At 41.2% G+C, this 16,036-nt stretch overlaps 1 protein-coding gene across 1 annotated transcript in view; it reads right to left on the reverse strand.

The window, feature by feature from the left end:
- LOC120308058 (ras GTPase-activating protein nGAP-like) overlaps nucleotides 1-14,865 on the reverse strand; it is a 128,526-nt gene extending 113,661 nt beyond the window's left edge. The window contains exon 1 of the mRNA XM_039343535.1: nucleotides 14,105-14,865. Coding sequence (XP_039199469.1) covers nucleotides 14,105-14,651 — 547 coding nt within the window. The 5' untranslated portion in view covers nucleotides 14,652-14,865. The remainder of the gene's footprint in view (nucleotides 1-14,104) is intronic.
- Between the last annotated feature and the right edge of the window lie 1,171 nt (nucleotides 14,866-16,036).

The following is a 16,036-nucleotide window of genomic DNA, read 5'->3' on the forward strand; positions in this document are numbered from 1 at the left end:
AACAATAGTTTGCATTTTGTTACCTATTTTTATTCAGGTTTTTTTTTTTTACTTTCCTATATATTAAACTTATTTTCTTTTATGTGATTCATTGAAAAACTGTGAACTTCAATTCAAGAACTATTGGGCCACCTTCTTTATACCACAAAGACAACTTGTGACATTTGAGACAAATTCTCCTTCCATCTTCAAATCTCAATTAAGGGTAGATAACTTCAATCACACAGCTCTGAGATTCTCCAAGACCTAAAAATGTGATAGGGAGGGAGAGGGGAATTGCTTAAGAATTTGTGGGTCTTTAATATATTCTTAAGCAGAAAAAAACACGTCTGATAAATGTCTAATTTAGGGATGAATATCAAAGCTTGTTCTGTATTTGCTGCTGTGGTAGCCTTGGAAACCAGCAGCAACAATAAGTCCATGACGAGTATTCAACAATGGAAGATAGAACTTGTTTTGCTGTTGTGGTTCCAAAATGCTTTTATTTTCAGCAGCCAGTTATAGGCACCATACAGTATTTTAATGCTGGCATCCTAGTGAGGACATTCCCCCCCCCAAAAAAAATAGCTTATGCTTAAGGTTGATATTAGTAATATTGATATTAGTAGTGATATTTTATGTTTATGTGCAAGCAGCTTTGTAGATGCTTTAGATTGGGAAATTAGTTATATAGAAGCAAATGTTTTATGCTTTAGGTATAGGTGATTGCTATAAAAAGAGCACAGTAAGTGGAGGGGGGAAAGGAGTTATGGATGGAGCCTGAGTTGCTGTGTATGAGTCATCATCTAAGAATTATTTTTTTTGTGCGATCTTATGCCTGGTACCAAGACCTGATCTTTTTGTTCTGGAAAGGTATAAAAGGTGGAAGACATCTTTTCTGGTTGTTGCCTTCATCTCTCTACCAGCCATGAAGAGAGATGGGGTCACCCAATTTTATTTTGATAAAAATAAAAATTGTTTGCTTGCTGAAACCTCGGTTCAGGAGTTTGTTTGGCTCTTTTAAATTCCTGAGTAATGCTGGGACAATTGTGAGGCTAAGTGGAAAACCTTACAATATATTACATATTGCTCCGTGTTGTTTTATAATGAATTACCTCCCTGGATAGCTGCTCTATCACTTGTTGAAATAAGGGAACTATCAAATAAATAGAGGGTATTGTTTAAAAAGCTACTTGTCAGACTCTGTGTCAGTTGTTGCCTTCAGAAGAAAACAGAAATTAAAAACCAAACGAATATTTTGTGTGATTTTTAAGAAATTAGGTGGGAGAGGGAAGGGGGGGGGAGAGAATCCTGTAAATTTTTCTTCTTTCTGAAATAAATTACATATTCTCAAAATTTTGACTTAAATAAATTAAGGTTTTACAAATTGTATTTTGTGCCTACTGTGATATTAGAACATCATGTCATTCTACAATGCATAACCTGGATATAGTTTTTTAATTTTTTTATTATAGCTAACTTTTTTTTCTGCACAAAATGAAATAAATGGTAACAAGCAATGCTAATAAATATTATCATATGCAGCAATATTCTTTATATCTATCTTCAATACCAATATAGTGTATTAAAAACTAATATACAGGCTTTTACACAAGATTAATGGTAACAAAACTCAGCTAAACAGTATCTTAACTATATCAGTTCCCTTCTGCCTCCCTTGATAAAAATTAATGTTGAATTTATCACTAAATTATGGTTCATGTATTTTGAGCCCTTGCCACTTTCCCTCTATTTCAGAGACTGAGACATGAAATACTATAACTATCTGTAAGGAACAAGGATATTCATCTCCGCTAGATGGCAACAAAATATTCCCGAAGAATATCTAGTCTTTATCTACCCTCCTGCCCCTTGGCTCCATACGTTTATGGCATGTGGATAGGCCAACCCCTGTTAAACCCTTTTGTGAAAAGTAAGAGATCCCAATAGCTTTGAGAACAATGGATCTTCTTTTTACAGGAGATTCATTTCCATAAAGTGACCCTGCTGGAAATATGTCATTTCTCTGCCAGTATCAGTTAGCTTCTGAGAAGGCTTCCCAGTCAGACTGAACTGTTCAAGCTTACATTTTATGCCAAAATAGCATGAGTCAATTTTATTTGCAAGGATTGGTTTAAACTAAGCTTGGCTCAACTCAATCAAACTCTCATTGATCTATCTATCTTCAATATTACAAGAAATACACTTTAAAATGTTTCAAAATTATAGCAATTTTAGAGCATAGAGCCTCAGTTTACAAACCAAACACTGCATGTAGCAGGTAGTTATCAAATCTGAAACGTCACAAGGGAATTCTCCCAGATAGATAAGCTTCTACCACTAATAGATGTACTTGTTCAATGGCATGTTAATCATCTGATGTTATATGAGATAAAGTATCCTTTTGGGGCAGTTATAAAGCAAGAACATAATTTATAATCTTCCAATGGTACTGGATTACAGTTCCCAAAAACCTCAGCCAGAAAGGCCAACAATGAGAAAAAATGGGAGTTGTCTATAATTAATCCATTGAATTAAATCTCTAATTGCTGCAACTATTTATAAATTCATTGCAATCCCAACAGTGAATCAAAATCCTTCCCAAAAATATCTTTAAACAAGAGCATCTAAACATCTAAAAAGTATAGTGAGGTGTAAAAATGTATGAGGGCTACCAAACAGTATTAACTGCATTTGAGGAAACTGAAGTTTCAATAAGTAGCAGATATTTTGTTTCCATACTGCATCTCCAATCAGCATTTGGGAACAAATTAATAGAAATATGGATTAATCAGAGGCAAAATTTAGAATATATATGTTGTCATCTGGGGGAAGAGAGAGAGATAAAGAGAGAGAGAATAGGAACACTTTTTTAAAAGGGACATGACAGATCCATATGCCCTACAAAAATCTCCTGTAAAACAAGATATGTTCCACATACAGGGCTTATATTAAGCCTGGTTCCAGAATTAAAAAAAAACAACAACATTACATATAGGCAGTTATCAGGTAGAAAAATATTCAGATTCACCCTCCTGGACCCAGCAGCGTTAGGAGTCAGATTAAATTCATCTTGCAATTCATTGTGCAGAACTTGGTGTTTAAGCAGCGGTCAAGCTCAATCATAGCCCATTCAGAGCAAAAACTCTCCAGACAATAAGTCAGCAGTTTATGCAGCAAGGCCCTTTTCTAGATCAGGTCGAAATTTCTAGTGGAGATAGGCCCATTAAACAAAATGCAAATTTTAACCAGGGATTAAAGATTGCCAGCCTTAGCACATGGACCTAACTGAGCAACTGTATTAAGAGTACTGGTAGCTTCCAATATCAGAACTCCATGCAAGCAGAACTGTGCCTGATACCTTTAGAAACTGGTAAATGAAACTTACTGGATCTGACTGGGCATTCTCTCTCCACTCTAAATATATGCACTGAACTATTGTAAGACTCTAAATCTAGTTGTATTTTTTATGTAAAGATTATATTACAAAACAAAAGTGTCTACATTCATCATGCTCTTTCTACATTTTTTAATCCTATGAATGCCCTGTGCGGTATCAATTCTGACCTTGTGCAGAACCTAGAGGCAACCCAAATAGGTTTTGCTACCTGCAAAGACTTCTAAACTCAACTCAGCAACACAGATACTGTATAAACTTCTCCTGTTCTTGCAAATCCTGAACGCAGAAGACAAATAGTCATTCACCCATGCTGCCATGCTGAGTTTTTGTAATGGAATGTGGGAATGACCTTTGGGGAAAGGGGAGAAGAGATGTTGCTAGGAAACAATCAGACAAGAGATGAAGAGCTCTCAGTTTTAGGAAGCTCTTGGTGTTGAAAGTTCTGATAAAATCAATACTGTACAGAAAATCCTGGCTCAATGACCAGTCATAAAATGGCTTTTTATGGTTTTTCTGTGGACCAGAGGGGGTGTGGTTTCGTGTGCTGCCTGCATCCCGCAGAAACTGGGCCATGGCAAACAAAAATGATGAAGCCAGCTCCACTTCAGGGGACGGGATATTTCATAAGGCAGGTGCCACAGCAGAGAAGGCCTCCCACCTAGAGCCCACCAAACGTAGTTCTCTAGCTCAGGGGTGTCAAACTTGCAACGTCATGTGACGTGTCGCGACATATCACTTTTTTTCCATTGCTGGCAATGGGGTGGGTGCGGTTTCGGCATGATGCATCCGGCCTGTGGGCCGGCAGTTTAACACCCCTGCTCTAGCTGGGAGGACCCATAGCATGCTTTCTCTGCTGGATCTGATGGGCATGGCAGATGTAATCAGGAAGAGGCAGGTCAAACTGGTAACCAATGCAGCTTGCGGAACAGAGAGGTAATGGGTATTCTACTAGAAAGACATATAACTATCAATACCACTAGATTTTGCAGTTGAAGTTTCTAAATACTCTTAAAGGGCAGCTTTAGTCAAATAGGGAGGTGATAAGACTTCCACAGCATCACTTAATTTGCCAGAGGCACAGATGTGTAATTGAGTATGATCTGCACAGTGATGATACTTCACCCCAAGGTGACAGATGAGCTTAGCCAGCAGCCTCATGCAGAGGTTGAATAGGAGTGGTACCAACTCATCTGGCACCCTGCTGAGGAGGGGCTGAGATCTTTCCACCCCAATTACCATAGACTGGAACTGATTCTAGAGAAAGGAGGGGAATTCTCTCCAATATCCGACATAGAATAACCAAAGATGTCATAACAAAAAAAATCTGAATTGAGGCTAAATCTGCTGATCAACAATCCACTATATCCCATACCTGTTCCTATAGCATTTACAAAAAGGGCGTTGTCTTACCTGAACGCCTGTTCTCAGCAGGATGATGTAGAGTCCACCGTATGGGTTCTACGACAGTCTTCCCGCCCGACAGACTAGGTCAAAACTTTGGCCACACCCTTCCTTTGGGCGTGACTCCAGTTTTGACTGAGATGAGTTGTTTGTTGAATTTTATATATATAGCAGCTCCTTGTTCGATGCCTGCCTAGACCTTCTACATGGGGGGGTGTGTGGATTCTACATCATCCTGCTGAGAACAGGCGTTCAGGTAAGACAACGCCCTTTCTCCAGCAGGATGGCTGTAGAGTCCACTGGATGGGACATACCAAAGCCCTCATGTCCCCCTGGGAGGGAGTGTCTAGGCCACTGGATCCTGAGCAGAAACAACTTGCTGTAGCACTCTTCTACCAAAGGCAGCATCCGCTGCGGCAAAGGAGTCTAAACGGTAATGCTTAACGAATACGGAAGGAGAGGACCAAGTTGCGGCCTTACAAATCTCCTCCACCGAGGCTTGTATGGACCAAGCTGCTGATGTGGCCGCGCTGCGTGTTGAATGAGCAGTCACGTGTGGGGGCACTGGAATTGCCTGAGAGACATAGGCTTGGGCTATACAAGCGCTGATCCACCTACCTATGGTAGAAGATGAAACCTTCTTCCCCATAGTGGATGGTTGGAAGGAAACAAATAGAGCCTCCGTCTTACGGAAAGACGAAGTGCGCTTTACATAGTAACACAGCGCTCTACGCACGTCCAGTTTGTGCCATCTATGTTCTAGCCTATGTTTGGGATTTGGACAGAAATCAGGAAGAGTCAGTTCCTGAGATCTGTGAAAGATGCTGTTTACCTTTGGAATAAATGTAGGGTCCGGTCTGAGGACCACCTTGTCCCTGAAGAAGGTACAGAGATCCTTCCTGACTGATAATGCTGCTAGTTCCGAGATTCTTCTCGCTGAAGTGATAGCAACTAGAAAGGCTACCTTCAAGGATAGATGATGGAGAGAACATGAGTCGAGAGGCTCAAATGGGGCTGAAGTCAAGGCTTGAAGAACTTTAGGCAAGTTCCAAGACGGATACCTGTGTATAACAGGAGGTTTAGTATTGACTGCTCCCTTTAAAAAGGCGCTAATCGCCGGATGTTGCGACAGAGAAGTTAAGTTGTCACAGAAAAGTACAGTTGAGAGGGCCGATACTTGTCTACGAATGGTATTGACTGATAGGCCCTTATTAAGTCCTTCTAATAGGTAGTCTAAGATATTGGGAATAGACACTGAAATTGGATCTAGGTGATGTAGAAAGCACCACCTGCAGAACCCCTTCCATGTAGCGTCGTAGATCCTGTTTGTCGAAGGTCGTCTTGATGCTTGTATGATCGATATCACCCCTGAGGAATAGGATTGCATGGCTAAACTTTGCCGCTCAAATGCCAAGCGGCTAGTTGCAGGCACTGAGGGTCTGGATGGAGAAGCTTGCCCTGACTGAGTCTTACTCGGTCCGGGGGAATCTTCCACGGGGGTGATATTGAAAGATCCACAAGGTCTGCAAACCACGGACGCCGTGGCCAGTGTGGAGCAATCAAGAGTACTTCTGCACCTTCCAGGATCAACTTGCGTATGGTCGCCGGTATCAATGGGAGTGGTGGAAAGGCATACAGGAGTTGCGCCGGCCACCGACACCTGAGAGCGTCCGTTCCTTCCGACCCCAGAGTCAGGAATCTGGAGAAGAACCTGGGTAGTTGCGTGTTCTTCGGAGTGGCAAATAGGTCCAGGTGCGGTTGCCCGAACCTCCGGGAGATCTCCTCGAACAGAGCCGGATCCAGACGCCATTCCGATTGGTCCACCTTGGCTCTGCTCAGGGAGTCTGCCTGGAGATTTGCCTCCCCTGAGATGTGTTCCGTTCTGATGGAACTCAAATTTGCTTCCGCCCACCGAGCTAGAGCTGATGCTTCCTGCATCAGTTCCACGGATCGTGTTCCTCCCTCCTTGTTGACATGGGCTTTTGCTGCCACGTTGTCGGTTAGAGTGAGAACGTGTCTTCCCGTTACTAGGTGGGAGAATTGGCGTAGAGCCAGGTGTATGGCCCGAAGTCCCAGCCAATTGATGCTGTGAGTGAGGTCCGATTGTTTCCACTGGCCCTGCGCTATCTGAGTTCCCAGATGGGCTCCCCATCCGAATAGACTCGCATCTGTCGTGAGCGTGAGCCGGGTCGGTTCCCTGAATATGTCTCCCCTGAGCATCGTGGGTGATATCCATCAGTTCAGAGATCTCAGTAAGAGATTTGGTACGAAGACCCTCCTGCTGGAGGTACTGAGGTTCCCTCTCTGATAAGAGAGGAGGAACCACTGTAACTCCCTTGAGTGGAGTCTTGCCCATGGCACAATGCCCATGCAAGATATCATTTTCCCCAGGAGCTTCAAGAGTTGTATCAAAGGTACTCTCTTGTCTCTCTGAAGCTGATGAACCAGCTTCGAGATGCTGCTTCGACGCTCCTGGGAAAGATATACCCTGCACTAGGATGAGTCTATCACCGCTCCCAGATGCTGAAGCCTCCTTGTGGGAGTGAGATGGCTCTTTTCGAAATTGACTGAGAATCTGTGATCCTGCAGGATGCGGATTGTGGTCTGAAGGTCTAATCTTGCTTGCTCGTGTGAGCTGGATTGAATCAAAATGTCGTTTAGATAAAACTGTACGCGCACCGGCATCAACCTGAGATGGGCCGCTATGACTGCTAGAATCTTGGTAAACCCCCTTGGAGCTGAGGAGAGTCCGAAGGGTAGAGCCCTGTACTGGTAATGCCGGTTTGCGTAGGTAAATCTGAGGAACTTGCGGTATTTGGGATGGATGGGAATATGCAAGTACGCCTCCGTAAGATCTATTGAGGATAGGAGGTCTCCCTTCCTGATACTGGTCAAAATGGACTTTAGGGACTGCATTTTGAACCTTTTGTAGGTTATATAATAATTCAGACCCTTTAGGTCCAGTATTGCCCTCCACCCTCCTGATGTCTTTGGGATCACAAAGAGGATGGAATAGAATCCTTTCCTTTCCTCTTCCTTTGGTACCCTTTCTATGGCCTGAATTGACAAAAGGTGTGCAATGGCCGAGGTTACCAAACTTGCTTTGGATGTCTTTCTGGAAATGGGACACCTGATGAATCGGTTTGGTGGGGGAGAGTAAAACTCTAAGGTCAGGCCATGCCTGATTGTTTCCAATACCCAGGCGTCGTTGGTGGTCTGCTCCCAGATCTCGATGAAGTTCCCTAACCGACCCCCTATGGGAGTGTCCTGCCTGGCGTCACTTGAGACGTTTAAAGGGTCGGGCTCCCGATCCTCTGAAGGGACGCCTGGATTGGGATTGGCCTCTGGCTCTCATGTTTGGGTGATCCTGGGAACGATCCTGTCTCGAATAGAAGGATCGTGAGCCTCTAGACCAGTCCCAGGATTGCCCTGATCGAAAGGGCTGTCTCCAGTCCCAGGAGTTTCCTGGGCGGAAACCCTGTCTCCGGAATTCTTGAGTGCCTCTCCTATCCAGCTTCTTTGATGGGTGGACTAGAATCTTTCTCTTGTCCCTGCTCTCGCTTACATGTGGATCCAAAATGGATCCAAATAAGAGTGATCCACTGTACTTGGACGTTGATAGCCGCCACTTGGCCTTTAGGTCTGTTTTCCAATTTTTAAGCCACAGTAGTCTACGGGAGGCTACTGTGGCAGCAATTGACCTGCTGCATACTTGGTTGCGTGAAGTGAGGCGTCAGCCATAAATTGTGAGGCAGCCAGTATTTTGGCTAAAGTTTGGTGAGTTCTGACCTGATCAGGAGGTACAGTGGTTTGCAGCTCGCAAAGCCACATAATACAGGCCCTGGCGAAGAATGACGAGGAAGTTGCCACCTTGGCCGCCCAGGCTGCGGCCATGTGGGAGCGACGGAAGGAATGCTCAAATTTCTTGTCCTCTGGTTTCAAGGCCTCCGCCATGTCTCCTGGAATTGCAGAAGTGGAGAATAATGAAATCAAAGGACTATCTACTGTGGGAACCTCTAGCATGTCTGAAAAGGAAGGAGACACATTAAATAGTTTCCTCTCCACACTGTTAGGTGCAGGTGGAGTTGCTAGGGAAAACCATTGCTCCTCTACAGAGGAGTGGAAAACCTCTGGACAAGGAATGTACTTGTCCTGTATTACTTTTTTGGCAAAAAGAGGGTTTGCCTCCTTACTTGTGGAAGGATTTTCCTCCTGAACTGAGGTTAGATTGACCGTAGAGACTGCCTTTATTAAAAGTGATTTGAGAAGAGCTGGATCAAAGAGGCTAGAGTTTGTTGCCTGCTCGGGAGTGGTCCCCTCATCCTCCGAAAGGGGCATGTCATTCATGTCCAGATCTATTGATTCCCCCTCTCCTATTTGAGAGGAGGTCTCAGAGATATTTGTAGCCGGAGCCTTGTTTCGTCCCTATCTGACTTTTAGAAGCCATAAACTGAGAAAAGGCATCCTGCATGAATGCCTGAAATTGGGCGGACCATATGTCCTCCTGAGCTTTGTCATTGGACGCAGCTATAGTGGGAGTATGGTCCGGTGATGATACTGGTGAGGAGGAGTGAGAGGAATCCATCTGTTCGGTTTCCCCCAGAGGAGACCAAGATCTAAGGACTTCCTGGGAAGTAGGTTCTGGTATAGGGGCCACCAATGGGGCAGGGGAAACCATGTTTGCCTCATTGGATCTGGTTCTCTGGGCCCTGGAGAATTGTCTTTCTAGAGCCAAATGTCTCCTTGAGGCCTCTCGCTCAGCTGTTTTAGAGGGTCCCCTTTGGGTAAGGTGCTTTGTTTTGGCCTTCTTCTTCCCCCCCACATCAGATTCTGTGGATCTGCGCTTTTGTTGTTGTTGTTGGGGGGGGTGGCTGGGGACCCTGTGTAGCTGAATGCGAGACACTGTCTGCCATTGTGTCCAGGTACCCCGAGTAGGCAATACCTGGAATGGGGGAAAACACTGACACGCAGATCAAATTGCAGAGTATGAAGGCTGCAAGCCTGACTCTGAAAACAAACAATGGCCGGACAGACAGGTACCTTTCTGAAGGGAAAAAAGGCCCTGTAAGGCCAGTGACAAAAGGCCACCTTAAAGAACAGCTGGGAGAAATTGACAATTCCTTCACCCTCCTTCACCAAGGTTAATTATTAGTAGTATCACAGGTTAAGCAAGAGGTGATTGGCTGGAATTATTGTATTGTCCCCCGTTGCATGGGCTGTTAAAAAGCAGACCCGAGGGAGTGAAACTTCGCTCTCCCTCTCTCTCTTCTTTTAAAATATATCTCTCTCTATATAGATAAGTATCAGCCTGCTCTCAAAAGACTCCGGGTGGTTGAACCACCTAAAATGGATTACAGCAGTAAGCACGCTCAAAATGGCGATGAAGGGGAAGGCCACGCCCCCTAACTGCCAACTGCCAAAACCACGAGGCTAAAATGGCGATTTGAGGCTCTTGGTAACCCCGCTGAGGCAAATTGAAGGTTGGTCTCAAGAGTGGGGGGGAAGTCAAGAAAAATCCCCCTTTTAAATTGACAACGCAGGAATTTGCGGAGGAGAGTGATCCGCGGATCTGCCTGGCGCTCTGGAGATCGCTAGGCCCTTCGCGCTGCAGCTGAGGAGGAAAGGGCTCTTTCCCAACGAGAAGGGCTGTAAGGCTTCCTCTCCGGTAGAAAAAACGGCGATCCGCAGACCTGCCGGTCGCTCCGGAGGGCCGCGGAATCCGCGCGTCTCAGCTGTTTGATTTTTTTTTTTAAACAAAAAGAGCAAGGCTAACATTAAAGGGGGCTTTTCTCAGTGCAATCTGCACCAATACGCTCACCACAAGGCTCAAACGGACAGGCTCGGTGCTCCAATTTAGTAACCGGGATCGTCCTCCTGTGCTCCCTGAGAATTCAGATGACTGGCTAATTAAGGTAGAAAATAGGTTTCCTGACTATCTGTGGAGCTAAATTTTCTGCTGCTATCGGGCTACGAGACTAAGTCAAAACTGGAGTCACGCCCAAAGGAAGGGTGTGGCCAAAGTTTTGACCTAGTCTGTCAGGCGGGAAGACTGTCATAGAACCCATCCAGTGGACTCTACAGCCATCCTGCTGGAGAAACTCCCAAGTTTTTTCTTCTTCTGCGTTTTAGTGTGGTCAAAGAGAATTAGATCCTGAAAATTACAGGAATGGAGCTTCAGAACCACCCATGATTTGAACAGTCCAGGCCCAGACAGTCTGTTTTACACAGATAAACCTACCATACTAATCTTGGTTTTAATGAAGACCTACAATGGATTCATCCTGCTATTAATGTTTTTGTCTGTGTGGTTCAAAACACAGAATGCACTCATTACCCAATTGCTTCAGTTAATAGATGTTCCTATATAACTTCTATCTTTCTTTATACAGTATAGTATTCCTTCAGGTGAAATAATGGCATAAAAATAAAACAAATAAGAACAAATAAGAACTTTATAAAGAACTAGAGCCTCCAAAATAAAAATAAAAAATAAAAATCAAAGATCAGCCCAATTTGGCTAGCATTCCATTTTGACTAGAAGATGCTTAAAAACCCTATCCTAACTTGGAAAGGACAACATGAGTTACTTTTTCCTCCCAGGACAGAAATATAACTCTAACAAAAAGATCACTAACATGGGTTGATTATGTGATTTCTCAATGTACTTCAAAGTATTTTAAATATCAACAATTGCCAGGTATTTCATTGCTATTCTTTTCTATAAGAGCAGTAGGTGCTTTAGGTTATTATTAATACTAGCACCCCACACCCCTGAATTCTCACTCATTATTTCAACTTAAAATGGATTTGGGAAACAATTGGAACAATTGGACAAAGAATCTTAAACCAGCTAGAAGCTATAAGGGCTCAGTTGTAAATTATTTTAAAAGGATATCATCATTAGTCATTCTCAGCATGGCTCATACATAACCACACCTCACCTCTAATCTACTATAAACTGTTAAAATCAGTTTTAATTGTATTTTAACAGTTTTCACATTTACTTTTTTAATTTCAGTAATTATATCACCAAACTGATTAACAGTTTCCAGCTCATGAAGTGTCTGTACTCTCTCTTTCTCATACACACACACAAACACACGCAAACACAAACATGTTGAAAAGATGCTTAGCTGCACTCAGCAAGAAAGTTGGTTGGATTTAAAGCCCAAATAATTAGACGGTGAATACTGTGTCAATAAAAGCTGTCTCAGTGATGATTTATCAATCCTTATCAGTTCTTTCCTACTTGTTCAATATCAGGAAGTGAACTGGCTATTTTGAGGATCTAGCTCTCCATGCAATGTTTGCTTTAATAATGCCCAGTTGTGCTTCCCATTTCAAATATTAATAGATGTTCTTTTCTTCCTTGAAGCTGAATTCAGCTGAAGTGGTATTAACATTATCTGGCACTCACATCACAACATGAAAAAGGCCCAGCAAAATACCTGCATATTGAAACTTTTCTGTCAATCACTGACCTTCTCAAAGGAGCCAATAAAGAGAACAGTTTATGAATAGTTCCAACAAATTAGCCAAGACACTGAAAGGTCCCAAGACTTTTGGATCAAGTATGGAGAATAAAGGAACCAGCAGTAGAGAAATGCACTGCAGTGGTTTGTCATTGCTTTCTTTCTAGGGCTGAAAGAGTGTGACTGGCCCAAGGTCATCTTGCAGCCTTTATATCTAATGTGGAATTAGAACTCATGGTTTCCCATACAGTTTCTAACCTGGTACATTAACCACTGCACTTTTCTCCCTTTTATTATTTTGAATAAAATTTAAAGGGATTCAAACTATGTTATTCACCAGGTTTCCAAGGCATCTTTCAATAACATTTCAATAAAAGAAATTAAACAGAAATAAGAGCAAAAAAAACCCCTCACTTGTGATCTATTTTCTACATTGCACCCCTCTCATTTAATTGACAGATCTTAACTTTGTACTATTGTGGCCCACACTGTAGTCCAATTATTATAACTAAATATAGCATTTTTGTATCATTGCTCTATTCAGAAAATTACTTCTAACAATATTTACAATGAGAGAAGTTTTTATTTTGCCATACTTTCACACAGATTTTCAAATTCAACTTAAGTATCTAGTTTTGATGTTATTGTTTTGTGTCAAGTAATTGCAGAGTTACTCAATACAAAAGTGCACTAGACTGTGATTAAGAGGTTTTAAATGCCCACGTCAGCATTGCTCACTCATAATACGGTAAGAGGTTTTGATTGTAGAAGATCAAACCAGCCAAACCAGCCACAGACTCAATGATTTCCAGATGTTTACAGACATTTACTGCAGTAATCAGAAAAATTTAGACAAGTTTTTTAAGGGAAAGGTTAAAAAACCTACAGTATGTTATAGCTGAATGAGTAACTTCTATCAAATTAGATTGTGTATTGAGACTCTAAATGGGTAATAAAATTGAAAAGGTAATCTTCTTGTGATAATAATTTTCTCAGTGGAAATTTACCAGAAATCCAGAGTATGATAGTAGGATACTAAGTAATCTAAATCTCCTCCCATCAAAAACTTTAAATTTTCTTTGCTTGACTTTTTAGCATTCATCAATTAACTGACAGGTGACAAAGCTAAAGGTATCAGATGGTAAGAAGAATCAGTTCACTGACTGGGGTACAATTTAAAGATATTTTTATTTTAAATAAATACACTGTTGTCATTTCCTGCCTTTGTGGGAAAACAGTAAGAGGAATGCATAAAAATAATTTGAAACTGAGAAAGTTAAAAATAGGAAAACTAATTCCAGGAAAAAATAGGAAAACTTACTCTAACCTGCCATACTATAAGCACCTTTATACACTTTGATTTTGAGCTAATGAGTTTAGTCTTTTGTGGTGCATTATCAAAGCAAGAAGAATAGAATGCTAATTGGGCCTGGAGACTAACACAATGATAGTTTGGTAAATATTAATATCTCTTACATAACATAATGTAATATATTATCTATTCATTAAACCTATTATTTCCCATTAAAAGAGTCTTAAATTGATTAATTCTAACGTTAGCTTACCTAATTTGATTGACAATTCAGAAATATAATTTCACTTATTTTAATAACTGTTATTCTAATGGGCCAACATGCCAGAAACACTGAGCAATTACTGAGAAAGTAACAGCTTTAAAGACCATAAAAATGTTTAAACAATTCATCTGGGAATACAATACCAATTTCTTCAGGTAATCAAAACAAAAAAAAATTAAATGCAGTAGAGAAAACTTAACTTTTCCAAATGAAAACATTTCAAACCATAATCTCTAGGAAGGAAGTAGTCTGGCTCAGAAAGAAAACAAATATACCTGCAGCCAAATCCACATGTTTGTCCTCCATTTCATCTGTCACTGCTAAATCCTGTTCTTCTCTCCTGTTCAAAGCCTTAGAAAGGCTGCCAGAGAGTGTAGAGAAGAAACCACGAATAAAGTAAGTGTCCGGATCACCACCTTCTGGTTGCAAAAGTGGCTTTGGATTTCTGTCTCTCCAGGATGGTGCAGGTTCAGATATAGACCTGCAGAACGGAACCCGAAATGTCCTGGCTGCTGGCATAGCAACCTTTTGTTCTTGACAGCCATCAGCAATTACTGTTTGCAGTCTCAGGGGCTGTTCATCAGCTTTTGATGCATCTGTTCTCTTAATCGTCTTCCCATGAAATCGAGGAGTCTGCCATCGATAAGCTCCAAGAAGCTTTGCTAAATCCAAACCTGCATCTTCATATAATTTTTTACTCTTCACTTGGTGATACCAGTGATAGTCCTTCAAGCTACATCCTATTTTTGTAGTGTTGCCATCCTGCTCTGAAACAGATCTTTGAAAAAGCGCTGGACTAGGGTACTTTTTAAAAACACTCATTTCTCACCAATAACTTCAGGAACTTCAATTTACACATTTATTTAATATACATATTGACACTCATTGAGATTCCCACCTGAGCAACTTCTGCTGTGCAGTAGTAGATGTCCTTGAATACTTGCTACTGAGTAAATCTAGTTCAGACTCAATTCTCAATTCTCAGTATCTTCAATTACACAGATGCCTCTGACAAAGCACAGAATCAGTGTTTATCCAAAAATAATTATTTTAAGCTGAAGCAGCTTGCAAATGACTTTTCAGTTCTGGGTTCACTTCTGACAGACTTTCAGGAAGTGACAAAAAAAAAAGGGGGGGGGGAATAGTAAAATTCAATGAAGAAGTGACAAACCAATTACAGTTCTGCTTTCTATTTCTAACTACACTATAAAAATAGAAGATAAAAAAATACCTTTAGCTTTCATATAGTAACATCAAACAGATCTGCCACAAAAATCTTGATCAGAAAAATATGTTGCATCAGGATGAAGAATTGACAGTGATACTGGTTGGAAATGTTTCAATTCCTGAATAATTCAGTATATATATTTATATTTACCATAAAGATTTGCAAATCCAGATCAAGAATCAGATCCACAAGAACCTAATACAGTCATTCTTCCAAAGACGCTTATAAATGCACTGCAGCAAAGAAAAGGAAACAGCAGCTGAAAGGAATAACTTGCTGCAAAGGAAAATATGCACATAGAAGGAGAAATGAGAGGGGAGGTAGGTGGTGTTTAGTCAATTACTGGCCAAAGCAAAGAAGCAGACCATTTGGAGGCAAAATCTTGTGGCAAATGAAACATAAAAAATGTGCATATTTTTAAAGTGAGCAGGATTTTTGTTTTCATAAATCTAATTAGAGTCGGTAGACTGGAAAGTAATATCCCCTCTAGTTAAGTAAAAGAAAAATTGCCACCTCCAGAATTTAGAGAACAGCTTACTATATTAAATTTGCTAAAGAAAACTTATCTGCTAATAAACACAAGCCAAGTTTCAGTTCAGATTATAACAATATGGTCACAAAGCCTAGAAAATATGGGATTTGCAATGGGAACATTTTAAGACCCTTGGCAGACATAATCAATGTTTTCGTTATTTGAAACTATTATCTAGTTTGGAAAAGTAACCACATCACCACACATTCTTGAGCTACTCTTTTTATCAGCTGCATAGTGATGCTCCAAATAGCCAGAATTGAGACCTCAGAGAACTTTTCTTCAAGCAAAAATGCACGTTATCCCTTGGCAGATTTCTGATGCCCTACTTTTTCACATTAAAAAGGTGAGAAGAAAAATCATAGCGTTTATTCATTTATATTTAGACAACGTATATAGGTACCAAGGTAATTCTAAGAGGCATGCAGAAGATTAAAATACAATTAA

Source organism: Crotalus tigris, unplaced genomic scaffold (genome assembly GCF_016545835.1).
Source record: "Crotalus tigris isolate CLP2741 ecotype Arizona unplaced genomic scaffold, ASM1654583v1 scf7180000017860.185164, whole genome shotgun sequence".
Taxonomy (NCBI): domain Eukaryota; kingdom Metazoa; phylum Chordata; class Lepidosauria; order Squamata; family Viperidae; genus Crotalus; species Crotalus tigris.